Source organism: Salmo trutta, chromosome 13 (assembly GCF_901001165.1).
Source record: "Salmo trutta chromosome 13, fSalTru1.1, whole genome shotgun sequence".
In the NCBI taxonomy this organism is placed as follows: domain Eukaryota; kingdom Metazoa; phylum Chordata; class Actinopteri; order Salmoniformes; family Salmonidae; genus Salmo; species Salmo trutta.
Window position 1 is genome coordinate 51,894,279 of NC_042969.1, and position 23,605 is coordinate 51,917,883.

A 23,605-nucleotide genomic window follows, 5' to 3' on the forward strand; every position below is an offset into this window, starting at 1 on the left:
GGTTTTCACACACTGTTGCTGGCATTTTGGCCCATTCCTCCATGCAGATCTCCTCTAGAGCAGTGATGTTTTGGGGCTGTCGCTGGGCAACACGGACTTTCAACTCCCTCCAAAGATCTTCTATGGGGTTGAGATCTGGAGACTGGCTAGGCCACTCCAGGACCTTGAAATGCTTCTTACGAAGCCACTCCTTCGTTGCCCGGGCGGTGTGTTTGGGATCATTGTCATGCTGAAAGACCCAGCCACGTTTCATCTTCAATGCCCTTGCTGATGGAAGGTTTTCACTCAAAATCTCACGATACATGACCCCATTCATTCTTTCCTATACACGGATCAGTCGTCCTGGTCCCTTTGCAGAAAAACAGCCCCAAAGCATGATGTTTCCACCCCCATGCTTCACAGTAGGTATGGTGTTCTTTGGATGCAACTCAGCATTCTTTGTCCTCCAAACACGACGAGTTGAGTTTTTACCAAAAAGTTATATTTTGGTTTCATCTGACCATATGACATTCTCCCAATCCTCTTCTGGATCATCCAAATGCTCTCTAGCAAACTTCAGACGGGCCTGGACATGTACTGGCTTAAGCAGGGGGTCACGTCTAGCACTGCAGGATTTGAGTCCCTGGCGGCGTAGTGTGTTACTGATGGTAGGCTTTGTTACTTTGGTCCCAGCTCTCTGCAGGTCATTCACTAGGTCCCCCCGTGTGGTTCTGGGATTTTTGCTCACCATTCTTGTGATCATTTTGACCCCACGGGGTGAGCTCTTGCGTGGAGCCCCAGATCGAGGGAGATTATCAGTGGTCTTGTATGTCTTCCATTTCCTAATAATTGCTCCCACAGTTGATTTCTTCAAACCAAGCTGCTTACCTATTGCAGATTCAGTCTTCCCAGCCTGGTGCAGGTCTACAATTTAGTTTCTGGTGTCCTTTGAAAGCTCTTTGGTCTTGGCCATAGTGGAGTTTGGAGTGTGACTGTTTGAGGTTGTGGACAGGTGTCTTTTATACTGATAACAAGTTCAAACAGGTGCCATTAATACAGGTAACGAGTGGAGGACAGAGGAGCCTCTTAAAGAAGAAGTTACAGGTCTGTGAGAGCCAGAAATCTTGCTTGTTTGTAGGTGACCAAATACTTATTTTCCACCATAATTTGCAAATAAATTCATTAAAAATCCTACAATGTGATTTTCTGGATTTTTTTTCTCATTTTGTCTGTCATAGTTGACGTGTACCTATGATGAAAATTACAGGCCTCTCTCATCTTTTTAAGTGGGAGAACTTGCACAATTGGTGGCTGACTAAATACTTTTTTGCCCCAATGTAACTGTAAGCCGTTCTGGATAAGAGAGTCGGTTAAATGATTAAAATGTCAAATGTAATAATGTTGGCATGTGGTTTTTGCTCAATGGACGACACACCTCAATATTCCTTCTAGATGTTTTCATACTACGGTTTTCAATGACACACACAAAGACATAAAACCTCACACGCAGATTACATAATCATGCTTTATTGAAAGTCAAGTAAGGTTTTGATCAAAAGATTAAACACATTGCTCATCTAATTGAAATAATTACACCTTATGAAGTTGTCACTTCAAAAAGTGATTCCTTTGTATGTCAGATGGTACAATGCTGTGTGGTGTTAAGGGCAAGTTGAAAAAGTCCATGATCCACACATTTCAACCTGGGCATTTTTAAGCTCACTTTAGAAAGATATGACCTACATACCAAGACAAAGAAAGTTTTAGATTTTGTAACAATTCAGAAAAGATGTGTAGGTGGAAGATCATTTACACCACATCAAAGGGCCATACAGACATTTTCCAGTTCCCTATCTGAAAAAGTCAGATGTACCCACATTGAGAAGAACTAATGTGAACAGGTTGTCAGAGCTACTAAATTCTAGTACTGTTGTTTGCCATCCAAAACAACAGAGATTGGCCTGTGCAAACACATGGATTAACTGTGCAGATATCACCCATTAACACAACCGCAGCCTGCGTCACAGCATTACTCCGATGCTCTTTGGCTTCTTGCTTATTACCCTTCCTGACCCTGATAACTCCCATTTTAAATCCTCACAAACTTTAAGAGCAGCTCAAAACTAAAGCCTCCAGAGCAGTCAGATGTATTTCTTCTATATGTGCCATGGCATGAACTTCTCTGATAACGTAGAACTGACTCAAGTGTAATACACCCTTATCCCAGATAGAGTTGATTATTTAAGTCCCTTTTCCGGACCTCTCTGTAGCATTCTACTCGGATGGCTTGGCTTGCCAAGGTTTGGACAACAGGAGGCCTGAGTTTTGGTTCGGATTCAGGAGATTTCACTCTCACATAACTACGTACAACCCAAGCACAGCCAAAACAATCGGGCTGACTGGGGAGGTTTACCTTCTTAAGGCGGATTTCATCAGAAATAATCCCAGGATCTTAGGTCTCTCTCACGTGGCCCGGGACGTTTGATGTGTGGATTATTGCTCAGATTAACCCTCCCCTTTAAAAAAGAGGCATATTCAGTGAGGGGTTTGATGTAGTGCTGAAAACACACCGGTGCCCTGCTTTGATGTGGAGGCCCTTGAATCTGAACTCAGACCAGGCCTGACATAAACCCACGGCTATGCCCTTTGAGGGCAGAGTGTATTTTACAGAGCAATATTTGCACTTCACAATCATGGATAAACTTTAGTGTCCATGGGCACCGGGTGTAGAAGTCACTGGTAGATGGACAAGAGGAGTGGACTATATTCAAGTTTCGATGAAGGGAAATATTTATGCATGGAATCGGATAGGTTTAGATTCTGAATTGATTGCTGCCCCTGAAAAAAAACCTGCTCTTAAATTAGGGAATTGCAAGAGAGGGACAATGTCAGCTGAATGTTAATGTCTCAGTTATAAAAGTAACTGTGTCAGATTTTAGTTTTTCTATCAGTACATACCAGAGGCGGTCAGTGCCGTTTAAGATGAGGGAGGACAATATTTTTTTAAATGAGCATGGCCTTATTTCTATTACAGCATATTGGATGACTGTCATTCATATTCCATTCACCCAGCTCAATGTAACATCAATAGGTTTAGTTTACTACATGACACTCAAATTTCCTTATACCCATCATGAGGTTGCTATACAGGTCGAGAGAAAATGTTGAGTTATCCAGACAGTAATACATTCAGTAACGCTTTGCACACTGTTGCCTGCATCTAGCTGATCTAGGGTGTAATCATTAGTCCAACAGTTGCAAACAATAGTTTTTATTGGACAAATTCAGGTATACTTATCCCCATTTATTTCCGTTTAAGAAAAGTTTTTCAACAGAATCGGTGGAATGAATGTACCCCTGATCACCGCAATTACAGTTCACTTTCTCGTTGTATGATTCCTTCTCGCATCTACACGCTTTCCAGTGGTGGAAAAAGTACTCAATAGTCATACTTGAGTAAAAGTAAAGATGGCTTAATAGAAAGTGAAAGTCACCCAGTAAAATATTACTTGAGTAAAAGTCTTAAATGTACTTAAGTATCAAAAGTAAATGTAATTGCTAAAATATTCTTTAGTATCAAAAGTATAAATCCTTTCAAATTCCTTATATTAAGAAAAACAGAAGGCACCCTTTAATATTTTTTATTTTTATTTATGGATAGCCAGGGGCACACTCCAACGCTGAGACATCATTTACAAACGAAGCATGTGTGTTTAGTGAGTCCACCAGATCTGAGGCAGTGGGGATGACCAGGGATGTTTTATTGATAACTGAATGAATTGGAGGATTTTACGGTCCTGCTAAACAATCAAAATGTAATGAGTACTTTTGAGTGTCAAGGAAAATGTATGGAGTAAAAAGTTTTTAAAAGATCTTTAGGAATATAGTGAAGTAAAACTAGTCAAAAATAGAAATAGTAAAGTACAGATACCCATAAAAACTACTTAAGTAGTAATTTAAAGTATTTTTACTTAAGTATTTACACCACTGGTGCTCTCCTCCTCTCCCCTTTTCCCTTCGCTTGTGGACTTCAGTGCACAATACAAGCACTGTCTGTGACCAGGTGACAAAACCTTTCCAAGCCAAACCTACATACAATAACCGTTAACCACTACACACAGCATACCTCATTGTCAGCTAACGTCATAGTCAACATAGCTAGCTATTAGAACTAACGAGTTAATAAACCAATTACAATCAATGCAGTATAGTGAACAGCAAGCAGTTTAGCAGTTACACCAGAGGGCCCCAGTGGCAATCAATTAATATATATAATCAAAAGCGTACCTTGACTTGGAAGAGTTCCAGTGTTGGATAGTCATAGCCAGCTAGCTAACATAGCATCCTTCTCTGTTTGAGCCAGGTGTTTGAGTAGGCTAAACTAAGTAGTTGCATTCACTAGCTAGGTAAAAAAAAAAAAAATATATATATATATATATATATATATATATATATATATATATATGTATATATAAACATACAGTGACTTCAGAAAGTACTTAGACCCCTTGACTTTTCTAAATGTTAGGTTACAGACTTCTTCTAAAACTGATTAAATAGATTTCTTCCCCTCATCAATCCACACACAACACCCCATAATGACAATTCAGAAACAGGTTTAGAAAAGTTTGCAAATTTACGGAAATATGACATTCACATAAGTACTCAGACCCTTTACTCAGTACTTTGTTGAAGCACCTATGGAAGTGATTATACCTTGCCTCTTCTTGGGTATGATGCTACAAGTTTGGCACACCTGTATTTGGGCAGTTTCTCCCATTCTTCTCTGCAGATCCTCTCAAGCTCTGTCAGGGTGGATGGGGAGCGTCACTGCACAACTAGTTTCAGGTCTCTCAAGAGATGTTCCATTGGGTTCACGTCCTCGCTCTGGCTGGGCCACTCAAGGACATTCAGAGACTTGTCCTGAAGCCACTCCTGCGTTGTCTTGGCTGTGTGCTTTGGGTCATTGTCCTGTTGGAAGGTTGAACCTTCGCCACCAGTCTGAGGTCCTGAGCGCTCTGGAGCAGGTTTTCATCAAGGATCTCTCTGTACTTTGCTCCTGTCATCTTTACCTCAATCCTGACTAGTCTCCAGGTCCCTGCCACTGAAAACATCCCCACAGCATGATGCTGCCTCCACCATTCTTCACCGTAGGGATGGTGCCAGGTTTCCTACAGATGTGATGTATGGCATTCAGGCCAAAGAGTTCAAATTCTCTGGTTTCATCAGACGAAGGAATCTTGTTTCTCATGGTCTGAGAGTCAATAGGTGCCTTTTGGTAAACTCCAAGTGGGCTGTCATGTGCCTCTTACTGAGGAGTGGCTTCCGTCTGGCCACTCTACCATAAAGGCCTGATTGAAGTAGTGCTTCAGAGATGGTTGTCCTTCTGTAAGATTCTCCCATCTCCACAGAGGAATTCTAGAGCTCTGTTAGAGAAACCATCAGGTTCTTGGTCACTTCCCTGACCAAGGCCCTTCTCCCCCGATTTCTCAGTTTGGCCAGCGGCCAGCTCTAGGAAGAGTCTTGGTGTTTCCAAACTTCTTCCATTTAAGAATGGAGGCCACTGTGTTCTTGGGGACCTTCAATGCTGTAGAAACGTTTGGTACCCTTCCCCTGATCTGTGCCTCGACACAATCCTGTCTTCGACCTCATGGCTTGGTTTTTGCTCTGGCATGCACTGTCAACTTTGAGACCTTAAATAGACGTGTGTGCCTTTCCAAATCATGTCCAATGGATTGAATTTAAGTTGTAGAAACTCTCAAGGATGATCAATTGAAACAGGATGCATCTGAGCTCAATTTCGAGTGTCATAGCAAAGGTTCTGATTACCTATGTAAATAAGGTATTTCCGTTGTTTTGGTTTTTTTTGCAAAACAATCTAAAAAAACGTTTTTTCGCTTTGTCATTATGGGGTATTGTGTGTAGATTGCTGAGTTTTAAAAATGTTTTAATACATTTTAGCATAAGGCTGTAACGTAACAATATGTGGACAAATTCAAGGGGTATGAACACTTTCCGAAGGCACTGTATATTTATAGAGGGATATAGATAGCCCTCTCTCTCTCTCTCTCTCGCGCGCTTCTTAATTTTTGAAGAAATACATTTCTTCAGAACAGTTCAACTACTGTCTTTCTCTCACTTTGAGTCAACTACTCACCACATTTTATGCACCGCAGTGCTAGCTATCTGTAGCTTATGCATTCAGTACTAGATTAATTATCTGATCCTTTGATTGGGTGGACAACATGTCAGTTCATGCTGCAAGAGCTCTGATATGTTGGAGGACGTCCTCCGGAAGTTGTCATAATTACTGTGTAAGTCAATGGAAGGGGGTGAGAACCAATTTACCCAGAGGAGGTCAGAAACGAACTGTTCTCCAGCTACACCATGGTGCTACCCCAGAGATTGTTGTTGAGGCTACAGTAGACCAATTTTGCAAAACAGTTTGTTTTAATCAATTATTTGGTGATCTGCAAAGCATGAACATGACCCAGTGTTTATGAGATCTACACAACAGCAACCTCCTTCACACCTCTTCAATGTTTTCACGCACCTCACAAGGTTCCTTTTGAAAGCCTGAGGGACGGTGTATGTCTGCGTGTGTGCACGTGCATGTGCACTCATTTGCTGTTATTGCTTAGCCTTGCACTTCTTTCTGCTTTGAGTGTCAATAGTGCCATGGTGGCAAATACAGAGCATACGTGAGAGCACGGCAGAAGGGAGAAGCTTCCTTTTGCAGACAGAGGAACTACAGAGGCAGGAATAGGGGTAACACACATACGCTTCTAGGAGACATACAAAGCGGTGTGTGAGATATCAGAAAGGTGTTGCATGGTACCTTTGGCCTACTTTTATATGAGAGAACATTCATAGAGAGATGTCACCAGACACATCAGCTAAAGATTTGATTGGTGAAAGGGATACACCAAAAAGGTGTTGGGTTTTCAAACCCCCTGTACTTAAATTTGAAAGTATTATCTAAACTATTTGCAGATTGAAATGTGACAACAGAGAAATGTTCAGCATACATGACCTTTCAGAAAAGTATGGGGAAGTTACAGTACATTCGGAAAGTATTCAGAACCCTTGACCTTTTCCACATTGTGTTACTTTACAGCCTTATTCTAAAATGGATAAAATAAAATAAAATTCCTCATCAATTTACACACAATACCCCATAATGACACAGTGAAAACAGGTTTTTAGAAATTAGTGAAAATGTATAAAACATAAACAAAAATAAGTATTCAGACCATTTTCTATGAGACTCGAAATTCAGCTCAGGTGCATCCTGTTTCCATTAATCATCCTTGAGATGTTTCTTCAACTTGATTGGAGTCCACCTGTGGTAAATTCAATTGATTGGACATGATTTGGAAAGACACACACCTGTCTATTTAAGGTCCCACAGTTGACAGTGCATGTCAGAGCAAAAAGCAAGCCAGGAGGTTGAAGGAATTGTACGTAGAGTTTCGATACAGGATTGTGACAAGGCACAGATCTGGGGAAGGGTACCAAAATGTTTCTGCAGCATTGAAGGTCCCCAAGAATACAGTGGCCACCATCATTCTGAAATGGAAGAAGTTTGGAACCACCAATACTCTTCCTATAGCTGGCCGCCCGGCCAAACTGGTCAATCGGGGGAGAAGGGCCTTGGTCAGAAAGGAGACCAAGAACTTCATGGTCACTCTGACAGAGCTCCAGAGTTCCTCTGTGGAGATGGAAGAACCTTCCAGAAGGACAACCATCTCTGCAGCACTCCACCAATCATGCCTTTACTTTAGAGTGGCCAGACGGAAGCCACTCCTCAGTAAAAGGCACATGACAGTCCGCTTGGAGTTTGCCAAAGGGCACCTAAAGGATTCTCTGGACTGATGAAACTAAGATTGATCACTTTGGCCTGAATGCCAATTATCACATCTGGAGGAAACCTGACACCATCCCGATGGTGAAGCGTGGTGGTGGCAGCATCATGCTGTGGGGATGTTTTTTAGCGGCAGGGACTGGGAGACTTGTCAGGATCGAGGTAAAGATGAACAGAGCAAAGTACAGAGAGATCCTTGATGAAAACCTGCTCCAGAGCGCTCAGGACCTCAGACTGGGACGAAGGTTCACCTTCCAACAGGACAATGACCCTAAGCACACAGCGAAGACAACGCAGGAGTGGCTTCAGGACAAGTCTCTGAATGTCCTTGCATGGCCCAGCCAGAGCCCGGACTTGAACCCGATCAAACATCTCTGGAGAGACCTGAAAATAGCTGTGCAGCGTCGCTCCCGATCCAACCTGACAGAGCTTGAGAGGATCTGCAGAGAAGAATGGGAGAAACTGCCCAAATACAGGTGTGCCATGCTTGTAGCGTCATACCCAAGAAGACTCGAGGCTGTAATTGCTGCCAAAGGTGCTTCAACAAAGTACAGAGTAAAGGGTCTGAATACTTTTGTAAATGTAATTTTCAGTTTATTATTTATAATACATTTGCAAAAATTTCTAAAAACATGTTTGCTTTGTCATTATGGGATATTGTGTGTAGATTGATGAGGGGAAAAAAACGATTTAATCCATTTTAGAATAAGGCTGTAACGTAACAAAATGTGGGAAAAGTCAAGGGGTCTGAATACTTTCCAAATGCACCGTATGGTATGGAACGTGTCCACACAACCATTTTTATTTACTACTGCTGTTCTGATTATTGTTATTATGATAATTTATTATATTTCCACATTTCTCCAATCAGACATGGCTGACCAAGACCAGACGGAGAGCACACATTACACCGCTGGTCCTGCCGCTGGTCCTGCTCACACTGCCCTACCCTGTGCTTTGACCTCTTTCTCCCTCTTTCTCCCCTCTCTCTCCAGATGAAATCTCGCGTCTTGTGACGGCCGGCCGCCCAACAACCTGCCCACTTGACCCTATCCCCTCCTCTCTTCTCCAGACCATTTCCGGAGACCTTCTCCCCTACCTCACCTCGCTCATCAACTCATCCTTGACCGCTGGCTACGTCCCTTCCGTCTTCAAGAGAGCGAGAGTTGCACCCCTTCTGAAAAAACCTACACTCGATCCCTCCGATGTCAACAACTACAGACCAGTATCCCTTCTTTCTTTTCTCTCCAAAACTCTTGAACGTGCCGTCCTTGGCCAGCTCTCCTGCTATCTCTCTCAGAACGACCTTCTTGATCCTAATCAGTCAGGTTTCAAGACTGGGCATTCAACTGAGACTGCTCTTCTCTGTGTCACGGAGGCTCTCCGCACTGCTAAAGCTAACTCTCTCTCCTCTGCTCTCATCCTTCTAGACCTATCTGCTGCCTTTGATACTGTGAACCATCAGATCCTCCTCTCCACCCTCTCCGAGCTGGGCATCTCCGGCGCGGCCCACGCTTGGATTGCGTCCTACCTGACAGGTCGCTCCTACCAGGTAGCGTGGCGAGAATCTGTCTCCGCACCACGTGCTCTCACCACTGGTGTCCCCCAGGGCTCTGTTCTAGGCCCTCTCCTATTCTCGCTATACACCAAGTCACTTGGCTCTGTCATATCCTCACACGGTCTCTCCTATCATTGCTATGCAGACGACACACAATTAATCTTCTCCTTTCCCCCTTCTGACAACCAGGTGGCGAATCGCATCTCTGCATGTCTGGCAGACATATCAGTGTGGATGACGGATCACCACCTCAAGCTGAACCTCGGCAAGACAGAGCTGCTCTTCCTCCCGGGGAAGGACTGCCCGTTCCATGATCTCGCCATCACGGTTGACAACTCCCTTGTGTCCTCCTCCCAGAGTGCTAAGAACCTTGGCGTGATCCTGGACAACACCCTGTCGTTCTCCACTAACATCAAGGCGGTGACCCGATCCTGTAGGTTCATGCTCTACAACATTCGCAGAGTACGACCCTGCCTCACACAGGAAGCGGCGCAGGTCCTAATCCAGGCACTTGTCATCTCCCGTCTGGATTACTGCAACTCGCTGTTGGCTGGGCTCCCTGCCTGTGCCATCAAACCCCTACAACTCATCCAGAACGCCGCAGCCCGTCTGGTGTTCAACCTTCCCAAGTTCTCTCACGTCACCCCGCTCCTCCGCTCTCTCCACTGGCTTCCAGTTGAAGCTCGCATCCGCTACAAGACCATGGTGCTTGCCTACGGAGCTGTGAGGGGAACGGCACCTCCGTACCTTCAGGCTCTGATCAGGCCCTACACCCAAACAAGGGCACTGCGTTCATCCACCTCTGGCCTGCTCGCCTCCCTACCTCTGAGGAAGCACAGTTCCCGCTCAGCCCAGTCAAAACTGTTCGCCGCTCTGGCACCCCAATGGTGGAACAAGCTCCCTCACGATGCCAGGACAGCGGAGTCAATCACCACCTTCCGGAGACACCTGAAACCCCACCTCTTTAAGGAATACCTGGGATAGGATAAAGTAATCCTTCTAACCCCCCCCCCTTTAAAAGATTTAGATGCACTATTGTAAAGTGGTTGTCCAACTGGATATTATAGGTGAATGCACCAATTTGTAAGTCGCTCTGGATAAGAGCGTCTGCTAAATGACTTAAATGTAAATGTAAAATGTCTCTGCACCGGCGGACTGTGAGTCTTAGAATTCATTATAAGATTTTGCCATTGGTTTTTAAATCAATCCACGATTGTGCACCCCAATACATGTCAGACATGCTTTTAATTTATGTACCAAGTAGGTCCCTAAGGTCCTCTGGCACTGGCCTTTTAACTATCTTTCCCTCTCCCTTTATCCCAAAGCCTAGGAACAAGAGATATGAAGAGGCAGCCTTTAGTTATTATGTCCCCAGCATCTGGAATAGCCTGCCAAAGAACCTGAGGGTGGCCGAAACTGTGGACATATATAAAAAAGATATTAAAACATATTTTTAGCCTTGCTTTTCCTTTGGCTGCTTTTTAGTTGTTCAGTTTGTCATTCTTTAGTTTTTTTTATCTTGTGTTTGTTGTGTAGTAAATACTTCAGCTTTTATTTTCATTGTTTTTTTTTGTTTTTTTTTCCTGTAAAGCACATTGCGTTGCATTCCATGTCTTAAATGTGCTGTATAAATAAATCTGGATTTGATTTTATTTGAATGGCCTGAGTCAGGCACTAGAGTGTCAGTCATTATTCAACATGACATACAGAGAAGAACCGGCAGCACAAATCACTGAAACTCTCTCCTCATACCTCAAACTTTACGCTGCATATTTTGCCTACCCTAAATACTTTTTCCTGTGGTCTAAGGCACTGCATCTCAGTGCAAGAGGTGTCACTACAGTCCCTGGTTTGAATCCAGGCCGTATCACATCTGGCCGTGATTGGGAGTCCCACAGGGCGGCGCACAATTGGGTCAGCGTCATCCAGGTTTGGCCGGGGTAGGCCATCATTGTAAATAAGAATTTGTCTTAACTGACTTGCTTTGTTAAATAAAGGTTAAATAAAAAAATTTAAACATGAGAGGAGAGAAAGAGACTGTTTTCAATGGAGTTGGGACCATGAGTGAGAGAGACTGTTTTCAATGGAGTTGGGACCATGAGAGGGAGAGAGAGAGAGAGACACTGTTTTCAATAGAGTTGGGACCGAGAGAGAGAGAGAGAGAGGGGGGGAGAGGGAAGAGAGAGAGAAGTAGGGCCTGTTATCAGTGGAGTGGGGAATGTTGATAGGCGGTATGGTGCAGAGATAGCGCCTGCACATCAGGCCTGTCGTGACGCACGGCAGACTCCCACGCCCACTCCCTCCCTCCGTCCCCCTCTCCTTTTAACCATCTCTTGCCCTTTTTTTTACTTTCCTCCCCTTCCAGTCTGACAAAATGTTTCATTACCTCTTCCCTCTTTCATAAAATAATGCTATCCTCCAAAAGCAATCAAAGGTTTTGGAACACACTCCGTTCCCCTTATTATATTGCCGGCCTCATTTGAGTTCACATACCTGTGTTTCCCTCTACAGGATTTACAGGCACTGATGGTGTTATGAAACATTTAGGGGAAGCTGCCTCCCTTGGTTTCCCAATCGCTCTTATGTGCTTTCCTTTTTCTCCACTAGACCAGCGAAAGAAAAAAAACCTGCTGTTGCGGAACCACTGTCAGAGAGTACAGGACGTTTTGTTTCATTTTCCTACTTCTGCTTCCCGTCTCTCCCGCCCCTCAACCTCCTGCTAGGCTACGCTGGCCCCACATCCTTGAGTGGGGGAAGAATGTAGAAATATGATAGGGAGCGAGGGAGAGGCAAATAGGGGGGATGGGGAAGAAAAAAGTGAGAAAGCATATTACAACTTCAGATTCTCATATTACTGAAGAACCAGGGAGAGACTCGCAGAAGGTTTGAAAAGAGAGAACCAATGAGAGAGAAAGAATTAGAAAGAGGGAAAGTAATACAGAGACCTGAAGGGGTGTTGGCATGGTGCTAAATTACAGAGGGGGGTTCAAATAGGCACGGCCCATAGGGATTAGTATCTGCTATACAGTATGTGGTAATCCACAAAGTATTCAGAACTTCAAGCCTGTAAAGTATACACATGAAAACCAATCCAACACTGAAACTCCATTGATATTACTGAAACTGAACAATACTGGTCATGACGTTTGAAACCTAATCTTGAGGTATTACTACTGCTATTGTTTGCATTAATTGTGTTCTTTGTCACTGACAACGCATCAGTTTTACTGCATCCGTATAAATAAGTCGTCAGTAGTCAGACAGAAACAACCGAAGACTCCCTAACCTAATATGCCGTACAGTCCACTACAGTAAGGACGAGAGGTTGTGTATGACCACTCACTACTGACAAGCCAGACAGAGAGAGAAAATCACATGACAGTCACGTAACAGGTAGACAGTATCAAAAAGGTCAGGGGTCATTCCTGTCAATCGTGAGGTCCCGAAGCTGGTGGGAAAACACCTCAAAAAGGGTGCCAGGCTGAGTCATAGTTTTACTGAACAGTGGGTCCACAACCGCACAGTTATCATCTAGCGGTAAGGCACCTGACCTTGAACACAGCTATGAGTGAAAATTCAGAAAAGGGAGTGTGTGCCCTTGGCCATAGCCTAACGAGCGCTCACATATATTAGATTTGAAGGCCTATTGCATGTTATGAATAGATACATGTCAAAAATACAAAAACTTTGCAGAACATACGGTAACAATTTCACATGGATAAACAAAAAAGACCCCTTTGTCACAAGGCGTCCCCACTCTGGACACGGCTACATGGTTCACTGACAACACCTACTTTATCCTGAGAGAGAGAGAGAGAGAGAGAGACAGAGAGAGACAGAGAGAGACGTGCTTCTGCAGAGTGAGTAGTACTTCAGACCTAGCTCAAGACTGGCAGATTCTGCACTCAGCTTTGACTGCCATACCACGCTTGCCTGTGAGGGGTTGGTTCAATCATTCCCACGATGGCTGGCCATTCGGACCTAGGATCAGCCATATTATTAACAAGAATAGGCTAGGACTGCGTTTAGCAACACCTACCCACCTCACAAGACAGTTTGGGGTGGCAGCGTAGCCTAGTGGTTAGAGTGTTGAACTAGTAACCGAAAGGTTGCAAGTTCAAATCCCCGAGCTGACAAGGTACAACTTTGTTGTTCTGCCCCTGAACTAGGCAGTTAACCCACTGTTCCTAGGCTGGTTTTGAAAATAAGAATTTGTTCTTAACTGACTTGCCTAAAAAAACAAACAGTTTCAAGTGTTCTTTTTTATTATCTGCTCAGTGTGAAAATAATGCATCAGCAATTTGACCTAGATAAAGATGGACAATGAAGCCCAGTGTCACTGGTACTGCGGTGTGTTGTCACTGCGCGCTTGGCCACGATATTCAGTGACAGGTGCATGCAAACATTAAGGAATACGGAATATGGATTGACAAACAAGCGTCCATGTTTCAACTGGCACAAAGCAAGTGGGTTACGTGACTCGGTTTTGATATTCATTGATAGCCCATTTTCTATTACAGGGAGACAGGGTACGGTAGCCTATGTATACTGACATCCATTCAGGTTTTCCAGATATGGTAGACAGTGCTGTGTTTAAGTGGGGTTGTGTAAATAGAGAGGAGCATCAACTCACAGAGCCAGTGTGTGAAAGACGAGGGTTGGTATTCCATATATAAGGCCATGTTTGTTCTTCTGGGAATATTTCGCACTGCCAAAATGTGTTTCGGAGGGAAGTGTAAAAACTACACCACCATAGTGAAAACAGAGTACCACAAATGCAATCCCTCTGAGGACCGCTACAGTAAACTACCGCCTTGACTTGCTGAGGTCATTCTAAAAAAACAGACATACCTGGAAAACACTATGTGCCAAAGTACTACCCAATTTCAGTTGATTTTTTCAAAAGACAGGTCTTTAAAAAATCATCTTAAACTTAATTTGTGGACTCATGACAGGTTCAACGTTGAGTTTGACAGAAAAACATAATATAGGCTAAGGTAAAACATACAAAGGCAATAGAGGAAAACGTCTATCACACAAACATTATAATCAATGCAGAGCAATATGTAGCTACTGTAAAGAACTTAGGCCTACTATACAGCACAAGTGCTCATATACAGTATACCTATTTCACAAACACACACTGATTACAAACAAAGGATAAGAACACAGAAACAACTCTTGAAGAAATAAGAGCCACTGTATTTCTAAGCGGTGAGACTCACTGTTAGTAATGTAAGGCGAGCAGGAAAGGAAGGTACTTTCCCTTGTAAAAGCTCTGTAAATATGGGCTCGTTACCAACGGTAGCAGCAGCAGCCGAGTTAGTCGATGCCTTCTGTATCTAATTTATCTAATTTATATAAGTATTCACACCCCTGAGTCAATACATATTAGAATCACCTTTGGCAGTGATCACAGCTGTGAGACTTTCTGGGTAAGTCTCCAAGAGCTTTGCACACTTGGATGATATAATATTTGTATAAAAATTATTCTATCTCTGTCAAGATGGTTGTTGATCATTGCTAGACAGCCATTTTCAAGTCTTGTCATAGATTTTCAAGACGATTTAAGTTAAAACAGTAACTAGGCCACTAGTAACTAGGCCACAACTAGGAACATTCAATGTCATCTTGGTAAGCAACTCCAGTGTATATTTGTCCTTGTGATTTAGGTTATTGTCCTACTGAAAGGTGAATTTGTCTCCCAGTGTCTGTTGGAAAGGAGACTGAACCAGGTTATCCTCTAGGATTTTGCCTGTGCTTAGCTCTATTCCATTAATTTTTATCCCCCCAAAAAACTCCTTAGTACTTGCCAATGGCAAGCATATCCATGCTTTCTGTCAGCAAGGACTAGAGAGTTTTTTCGGGGGGATAAAAATAAACGGAATACATGCACCATGCTTGAAAATATGAAGAGTGGTACTCAGTGATGTGTTATGTTGGATAATGTCTTACTGCAAACAGGATTCATGTTTTGGAATATTTGTAGTCTGTACACGCTTCCTTCTTTTTACTCTGTCACTTAGGTTAGTATTGTGGAGTAACTAGAATGTTGTTGATCCATCATCAGTTTTCTCCTATCACAGCCATTAAACTCTAACTGTTTTAAAGTCACCATTGGCCTCATGGTTTCCTTCCTCTCGAGCAACTGAGTTAGGAAGGACGCCTGTATCTTTGTAGTGACTGGGTGAATTGATACACTATCCAAAGTAAAATGAATTACTTCACCAATGCTCAAAGGGATATTCAACATCTGCTTTTTTTACCCATCTACCAATAGGTGCCCTTCTTTGTGAAGCATTGGAAAACCTCCCTGGTCTTTGAGGTTGAATCTGTGTTTGAAATTCACTGCTCGACAGATAATTGTATGTGTGCGGTACAGAGAGTCGTTCAAAAATCATGTTAAACACTATTATTGCACACAGAGTGAGTCCATGCAACTTATTATGTGACTTGTTAAGCACATTTTTACTCCTGAACTTATTTAGGCTTGCCATAACAAAGGGGTTGAAAATGTATTGATAAATTTTTTATTTGTAAACATTTCTAAAAACATAATTCCACTTGGACATTAAGGGGTTTTGTGTGTAGGCCAGTGACACAAAATCTCAATGTAATCCCTTTTAAATTCAGGCTGTAACACAACAAAATGTGGAAAATGTCAAGGAGTGTGTATACTTTATGAAGGCACTCTAAATACCGACTATTTCAATACAGTCAGATTTCTCACCATAAGTTTTTGTGATAATTTCCCTAATTCATACAACAGCCACCCCACCCCATGCACATATGTCAGCATGAGTGTTCATAAGGGGGTTCCTGCCTAAACATGCCTATTGGGATGCCTGTAGTGTACACACTGCACCATTGCCAAGACTGGAAAGCTCGAATGGAAAGCTTGGCGTATTGCACATCATTGCTCACCATAGAATATCTCTTAGGGCTTAGCTAGTATGTATATTTGTGTGAGCACGTGTGTATGAGTAAGTATGCCGCGCCCCTCCCAACTCACTAGGAGCGAGTTTCCATACTCTCGGGACCAGTGCCAGAAAAGAAACTTGGAGAAAATGCACACCCCTGCACAGCTTGAGAAACCAAACAAGTGGATTGGGAAACAAACTTGAAAAAAAAGGGAAAGAGAGAGCAAGGAGTGAAATATTTTCCATTTCTCATTAACCATTTTTAAATATAATTTCCAACCAAATTTGAGAAGGTAGTGGAAGCCTGGGGTTATTTTTAACTGGACATGAGGAGGCATGCCTGCCCTGCCTGCTTCTGTGGCCGGGAGTTATTATGCTGCCTTCGACTGATGAAACATGAGCTTTTCAGGGCCCCTGATGGACGTGTCCCACTGCTGTTGGGATAATGGCATAAAGTGAAAGGTACACTGTGACCACTATGGTGGGAAACTGACATAGTATGTCTTGGGAGGGAGGGAGGGACATAGATTGTCTCTGCCTCAAGTTTGTGTTCCCGTTTCACATCCAACCCTTGGCTATATAGACAATGATGAGTTGGCTTACTGGAATATGTATACAGCAGTTACTACACATCATGTAAGGCCAGTCTCTACACCCATTTCCCCTCACATTGTCTCCATAATACGACCTTAATAGTGAGATAAATAGAGGCTTTAAAGCTTAGGACACAACCAGATAATACAAAAACACTAAGGATCCAGCAAAAGCAGTGCTGAAGTCATTATAAAAGCATTTTAGGGTGTGATAGGGTCCAAGTAAAATGAGCAGTTTCCTCGAACACTGAAACACTGCCCCTTCTGCCATTAGGTAGTTTTGCATTCAATTGACTCAACTGAAAGAGCTCAAAGCCCATCCAAGTGTAATCATTTCAAAGTAAATATATTACTTTCTGTCGCACTGCCTTGTCAGACTTATGAACTGTGTGACGACAAACCCAAACGACAAATAGAGACACCTCTAAGAACTGTAGATCAACTGAACATGGCCCAGTCCATCCATGGGACACTGTCACTGGATACATTTTGACTGATAGATTTTTAAAACCCTCTCCACTTCTTCAACTTGACACTATTTACATGAGCAAATATAGCACAACTAATGTACAAAATACTCTCCGAATATAGTCCACTAATCAAGACAAAGAGTTGGTTACTCCTCACTTTGACATTTGACCATTCTTGCACATGCTTTATTGTTGTTGGAAGGTGGATAGCTGCTGAGTTAATGCCTCGTGATTTCAGTATTTAGCCACACAAATTCAGATGCGTTTCTCACGCGTGTGAACAGTGCTATATCAGGCAAGGGATAGACCCAAGGTTTCATTATTGGTTAAATAGCAGAAACAGAAACATATTTTCATTATCCAAGAGTTTCCTGCTATCGAGGGACTAACATTGCCTGTTTATACTTGGGCTACCAGTAACACAGATGGAAAAAATCACATAACCTAATCCAGCCTACATGATATCAGAAATAGAAACTGAACCATATCCTGAAAAACCCTGTGTTTGAAGTCTAGACTGATTACTGGATAATGTTGTTTGTTACAGTAAGATCATACTAAAGTCATTACCTACATGGATTCATGTCAACTGTTTTTACGTTGTCACAATGCACATGAGCGTATTTATGTCTATAGCCTAAGGGTATATATAAATAAATATATTTTCCCCCTTTGAGAGATAGCCTATAACTGTTGGAAAATGAAGATAAAGACGGGAAATTATATTAAAGACAGATGTTCTACAAAAACACAGAGCGGGTGTCACGCATAGAAACCAATGAGGAAAAAGTCTGGGGTAATTCTGGTAACAGCCTTGGGGAAAATGTGTCCAGCAACGAAGTAGTTAATCATAGCCTGCTACCCCAAAACTATTCGTCATCGTGGTTGAAAATCTAATGAACATAGGCAAATAATGAACAAGTGTGTCAGTATTTGTGGGCGTATTATGTTGTTGCCATATATAGCCTAGTCTATACGATGCGTTTATGTTTGAATGTTGGTGAAACTGAAACATTTCACAGCTGACTAAAACTACAAAAACTAGGCAACCTTGGTTGGTTGAGTTGTGTACGAAACTTTATGGGAGTGGTGTCCGGGAAAATAGCACAGGAAACCCCGCCTGCCTGTCAGCCCAGACAAACTATAAAAGGCTAGCAATGCATTAACAGCGCAGCGCAATCGCCTGTGTCTTGCAGCTGAAAGTGACAGGCGAACTAAAACGTTTCAAAGGACAAGAACACATCGAAGCATGTCCGATATGATCGACGATATTATCACGAGGGTAAGGTTTATTCACTGTGTTTATATTTATGTTTTTGTTCAGATCAGTAACATGCTATGGTTATGCTTTTGGTTCGTAAAAAAACTACTACTAGACTATTGTATAAGTTGTAGGCTACTTTGAACTTTGATTACATGTTGAAATATTCACAAAACATATTTAACATCATTAAAAGATTACCTGGGAACAGGGCATAGGCTACAATTCTGCATCCTGGGTAGTCTATAGGATGGGTATAACGTGATCATTTATTGACAGTCATATTTCTCTCCACAGAATCTGATCAATCTTGGTTTAGATGAACCATTCATCCAGCAACAAATTCAACCAATGGCACCTCGTCTCAACAGTTCAACTTCGTTCTTCTCACCAAAAAGACATAGTCTAAACTCTGAGCAACTGAACGATGATACCCCTTGGCCACTTGACATTTGGAGCAAGATGGCTCCAAGTAAACAACAGGTTTCCTTCAGACCTGACCGCTCCATGAGTCTAACCGAATCCAATATCCTCTCCTTCGGTAAAATGAAGACCCTGGACGAAGTGCCTCCACCTCCTGGATTTCCTCCACTGAACAACCCGACTCCTCTCCCTTCCAACCGTTACAAAACCGAACTGTGCCGTAGCTTCCAGGAGAACGGAAGCTGTAAATATGGGAGCAAGTGTCAGTTTGCCCATGGAGAGCCTGAGCTGCGCGGTTTGTACAGGCACCCAAAATACAAAACGGAGGCCTGTCGCACCTTTTACAACTTTGGCTACTGCCCATATGGAGCCCGCTGTCACTTCATTCACGAAGAGAAACTCACCCCCTTGACCCAAAAGTTCCACAACCAAGCACTTGCTGATCAGAACCCACGTCAGCTCCGTCAGAGCGTCAGTTTCGCAGGTTTCATGAGATCACGCAGCTCTCCTCCCCCTGCGCTCCACGACCCCCTTGGCTTCACCCGTGCGCCCTCGGTGTCACCACCCCCAGCGGACATTCTCTCCCCAGTGTTCAATGACACCCAACACAACACATTTCAGTTTTGTCAGAGCCGACCCAGTGTTGGTGACATCCACAACATCCCTATGATAGTTGAGCGACAGAAGCCCTCACGCTGCGTTTGTGGCCACGGAAATAACTTCCCAAACACTCTGAACAAATCTTACGCTATGGAGGACCGCAACAATGTCTACATCACCCAGCCAAACCTCCAGCGCTTCTCTTCTGAAGATTCCCTCTCAGATCGGGATAGTTGCACCAGCACAGGCAGCACCAGCGGTTCAGAGTCCCCCACCTTTGATGGGGCTGGCAACAAGCGCCTCACCGTCTTTGCGCGCCTGTCACTCTCTGATTAGTAAACCCAAACCACACAGAGACAATACAAATCACGAACCTCGATCAATTGTGAAGGTTCTGCTTACACAAATCAGAAATCCTATCAATATGATGCGCATCAACACTTTATACTGTTGTTTATTTATTAGTAAATTACTTGCTCAGTGAAATTTATTTGGTACTCAAACTTATCAAAATCTGTATATTTTTTATACTTATGTATATTTTCATTTAACTTTTCATCTTGTCTTCCATTAATTGCTTTCTTTAAAAATGACCTTGATGGTTATGACAGTAACAGACGTTTTAAGTGCCTTTACCTGTCTCAATCAATATGAGAAGGGCCTAGTAGCCTTACTTTAGCTGGATTACTTCGATTAGTCCTTCAAATATATGATCATATGAAACAAAAGACTCCCCTCCGTTTAGTAAGCTGCCAGAACTATTTGTCAGATCTATTCATACTGTTGGTATTCATGTGTATGCCACAAACTGTTGAAAATATTCAAACCATCAATGTGACTTGAAAAATGACAACAAGACATTCTCTCACTGTGATATGCACTTTAAAATAGGTATTGGGAGACTCGTCTCTCTATGTAGCATTTAACCAAAGCTTTATACTTACTTTTATACTTTTGCTACATTCTCTGTGTAAGAGCAGTTTATCATATTATTTTTGGACATCCATCATATTTTAAGACATCTGTGACAAAAGTGAGAAGGTGCTAGTACGCCGTCTGTGTATGTCACAGATCTAGGAGGGGGGTATTTGTGTAATCTTGCCATTTATTTAGAGACCTGTTTTGTTGCATAATGTTTTGACAACCCTGGTTGGGTCTTACTCAGCTGTAGTAGGTGACTTCTATTTCATCAGGGACTGTAACATCACAGTATTTCCATAGACTATAGGTTGACCTATTTGCCTTTTGTAATTGTATAGACTTAACTAATATATTTATTATGATATTTATTGTGTTAATACCAATGTATTTTGTACTTATTTATCAAGAACATGTCAGGGTCTGTGAAAACGATGTGTGAATTATTAAGAAAAAAAGAATGAATTTATTTTTGATCGCCCGAACAGGAGAAATAAATGAAAATGATAAAGAAATTTAATTTCTTGCATTTAATGGTCTTTTTGTCAGTTTTACAGCTTGTCTTAAGTTTGATTCAATAAGGCAAACATTCCTTACTACTTGATGACAACACAAACAGAAGCTATATGAGGGCAGAATACATGGTTTACGCAATGATACACACAACACATAAGTTATCATATGATCAAACTGTATTTTGTGCTTAAATAATACAAAAATAGAAACAGAAGATACGCTCATTTTCTCGCTGTGAGCAACCAGGCTATATCTTTCTATAGATGGCTGTTATGTCAACACAAATGGGTGATATTGTATTTGGCCCGAATACTGTGTCAGTCACTGAAGGCATTTGACCCAAAACAACAACTTAGTCCTTATCCTGCATGCATAGAGCTCAGTTTCATAACTAGCCATGTGGATATGCTGGAGTTGGTGTGTTGACCATTAGATAGGGAGCTGAGCTGTAACCTAGCTGTGTGGTCAAGTGCCTGTGCATATTTGACATTCCTCTCTTAGGACGCCCTGTGCTCACCCTTGTGTTTACTTACTGGCAAGGTTGCCATGGTTAACCGTCTTTCCTCTGCTCTGTATACACTTGAGTGTGTACCAATACTTGCCATTCTTATCCCCAATGGGTATCCATTTTTATGATGTCAGATATGACTGGATTGCATCAGAAAGGCCTTGTATTACAAGTGAACTCCAGAAATCTCCTTTTGCAATTTGTCCCTTCATGTAAGGATAGCTGACAAAGTTTTTATTGATAAGTTTTTAATATGGGCACAGGATGAACACAAAGAGCAATGCAAACACTTCCTTAAACCTTGTATTTGAAATGTGAGGTTTATAGTGTTAAATCAACCTCACTACTTTAATAGCCTACTTTTCCTCAATCCGGTAAGGCCTTCAAAAGTCTATACGCTGCACATTTCTGATGGGATCAGACATGCTACTAGGCTTAAAAAGGTTGGGTATATTACTGGAAACTTTAGAATTTCTGTATCTTTCAAGGATTTTATGTAATCTATCAAAAGACATCTAGTGGCCCTTTTGGGTACTTCAGATTTCCACGTGTCTGTAATAATCTCTGTCCCTCTGTGCGGCCTTATTGCATGTAAAATATGTGAAAGAATTGAATAAGATGATTTTAAAATATAAAAATAATAGCAAAGCTGTAAAACATTATGCTAAATATAAACAATCAACTTATTGAATAGCATTGGTGATTAATATGAGAGTTTCAGCATGAAATATCCTTTCTAATTATAAATAAAAAATGTTTACAAACATTTATTTTACTGTGTCAATATGTAGTTGTCAATGCATTAGCGTCAAACTGGTGGCAGTTGTGAAAAAAAGTCAATAGTTGGAAGAGTTGTAGAGTTAATTGAAAATTAAGCCCTCATTTTTTCATTATTTAGGCTATTTTCTCTTGAACCATATGGTCTATCAACTAGAAACTCATGGACAATATGTACACACAGATATAATAAATACTACACATGAATAACCAAAGTTATGCTGTTAATTAGTAAAATTACTGAATGTTCCGGTAACTTTGGTAAATTACCAGTAGCTTTGTAACCCTATATGCTACCAAGTTCATACGCTTTTCAGTTTGCCATTTACTCTAAATGAGAGGTTGCTGGGAATAGCCTACTAATACAAATCAGGCTACGCCAATGGATTGGATATGCTATCTTCTCACTGTCAATGCAATCAGCAGTGAAGAAACAGTGCTAAAGGCAAACACCTCCAGATAAACCTGTCCTGAGATCAGTTATCTGTGCATGCACGTACATAGCCCTAATCCATCTGTAGGGAAAACACAACCTTTGAACAGCTCACCAATACAGACAGATCAATAGCGGCAACAATTTGTCCACGTAGACCTACATTGCCCACATACTATAGAGTGGGAGCACAAGCTATTGTTATTTGTTAAGGTAATGTTATCTTACATGGTGCTGCTAGCGTGGTTTTCACTTCTAGCTTAAGGAAAGTGTCCCCCACTCAATGGTTGATGCATGAGATAAACAGCATTGTTGAAACCGCAGCGTATCTAATTTTGACAGCTACAAGTGAGACAAAGGATATGACAAATTCACATCTATTTATTTGTTGCCTTTCCCACTTCCTCTTTCCTCTTCTGTTCTTCCTCAAGATGGGGTAGTAGAGGTGTCAATCGACAAGGAGGAAGATCAAGTTTGATCTGAAGAACAGAATATCTTTCTGTCAATACAGATGATCTTGCCATAACATTTTCTCTGTATTTCAACCAAGACCTTAGAATGCAGGACCAGAGGACCCCTCACAGCACCCCGAGGTGGACCATGCCGTTACACAAAAATACCTACCTTAGGGGAACTGTGATTGTAGGCCAACAGTCACATCAATAAAGAAATCAATTCACAGTCCATTTAGTTTATCTTGTCCTTTAAGTCAGTACAGACACAGGATGCGTTGCCATAACAACAGAGGCCGTCCAGTAAAATCAAATAACCAACACAGAGCACAA

General features: G+C 42.1%; 1 protein-coding gene across 1 annotated transcript; it reads left to right on the plus strand.

Moving 5' to 3' along the window:
- Positions 1-18,531: 18,531 nt before the first annotated feature.
- LOC115205975 (mRNA decay activator protein ZFP36) lies at positions 18,532-21,106 on the plus strand. Its single transcript, XM_029772442.1, has 2 exons — positions 18,532-18,666; positions 18,943-21,106. Exons 1-2 carry the CDS (start codon positions 18,634-18,636, stop codon positions 20,002-20,004), a joined length of 1,095 nt encoding a protein of 364 aa, XP_029628302.1. The 5' UTR covers positions 18,532-18,633; the 3' UTR covers positions 20,005-21,106.
- The last annotated feature ends 2,499 nt before the right edge of the window (positions 21,107-23,605 follow it).

Excerpts from the sequence above, each read along its gene's own strand:
- LOC115205975 (XM_029772442.1), top strand. The coding sequence starts at position 18,634 with ATGTCCGATATGATCGACGATATTATCACGAGG. Across the intron at positions 18,667-18,942 it reads TCGACGATATTATCACGAGG|AATCTGATCAATCTTGGTTT; the intron begins GTAAGGTTTATT and ends TTCTCTCCACAG.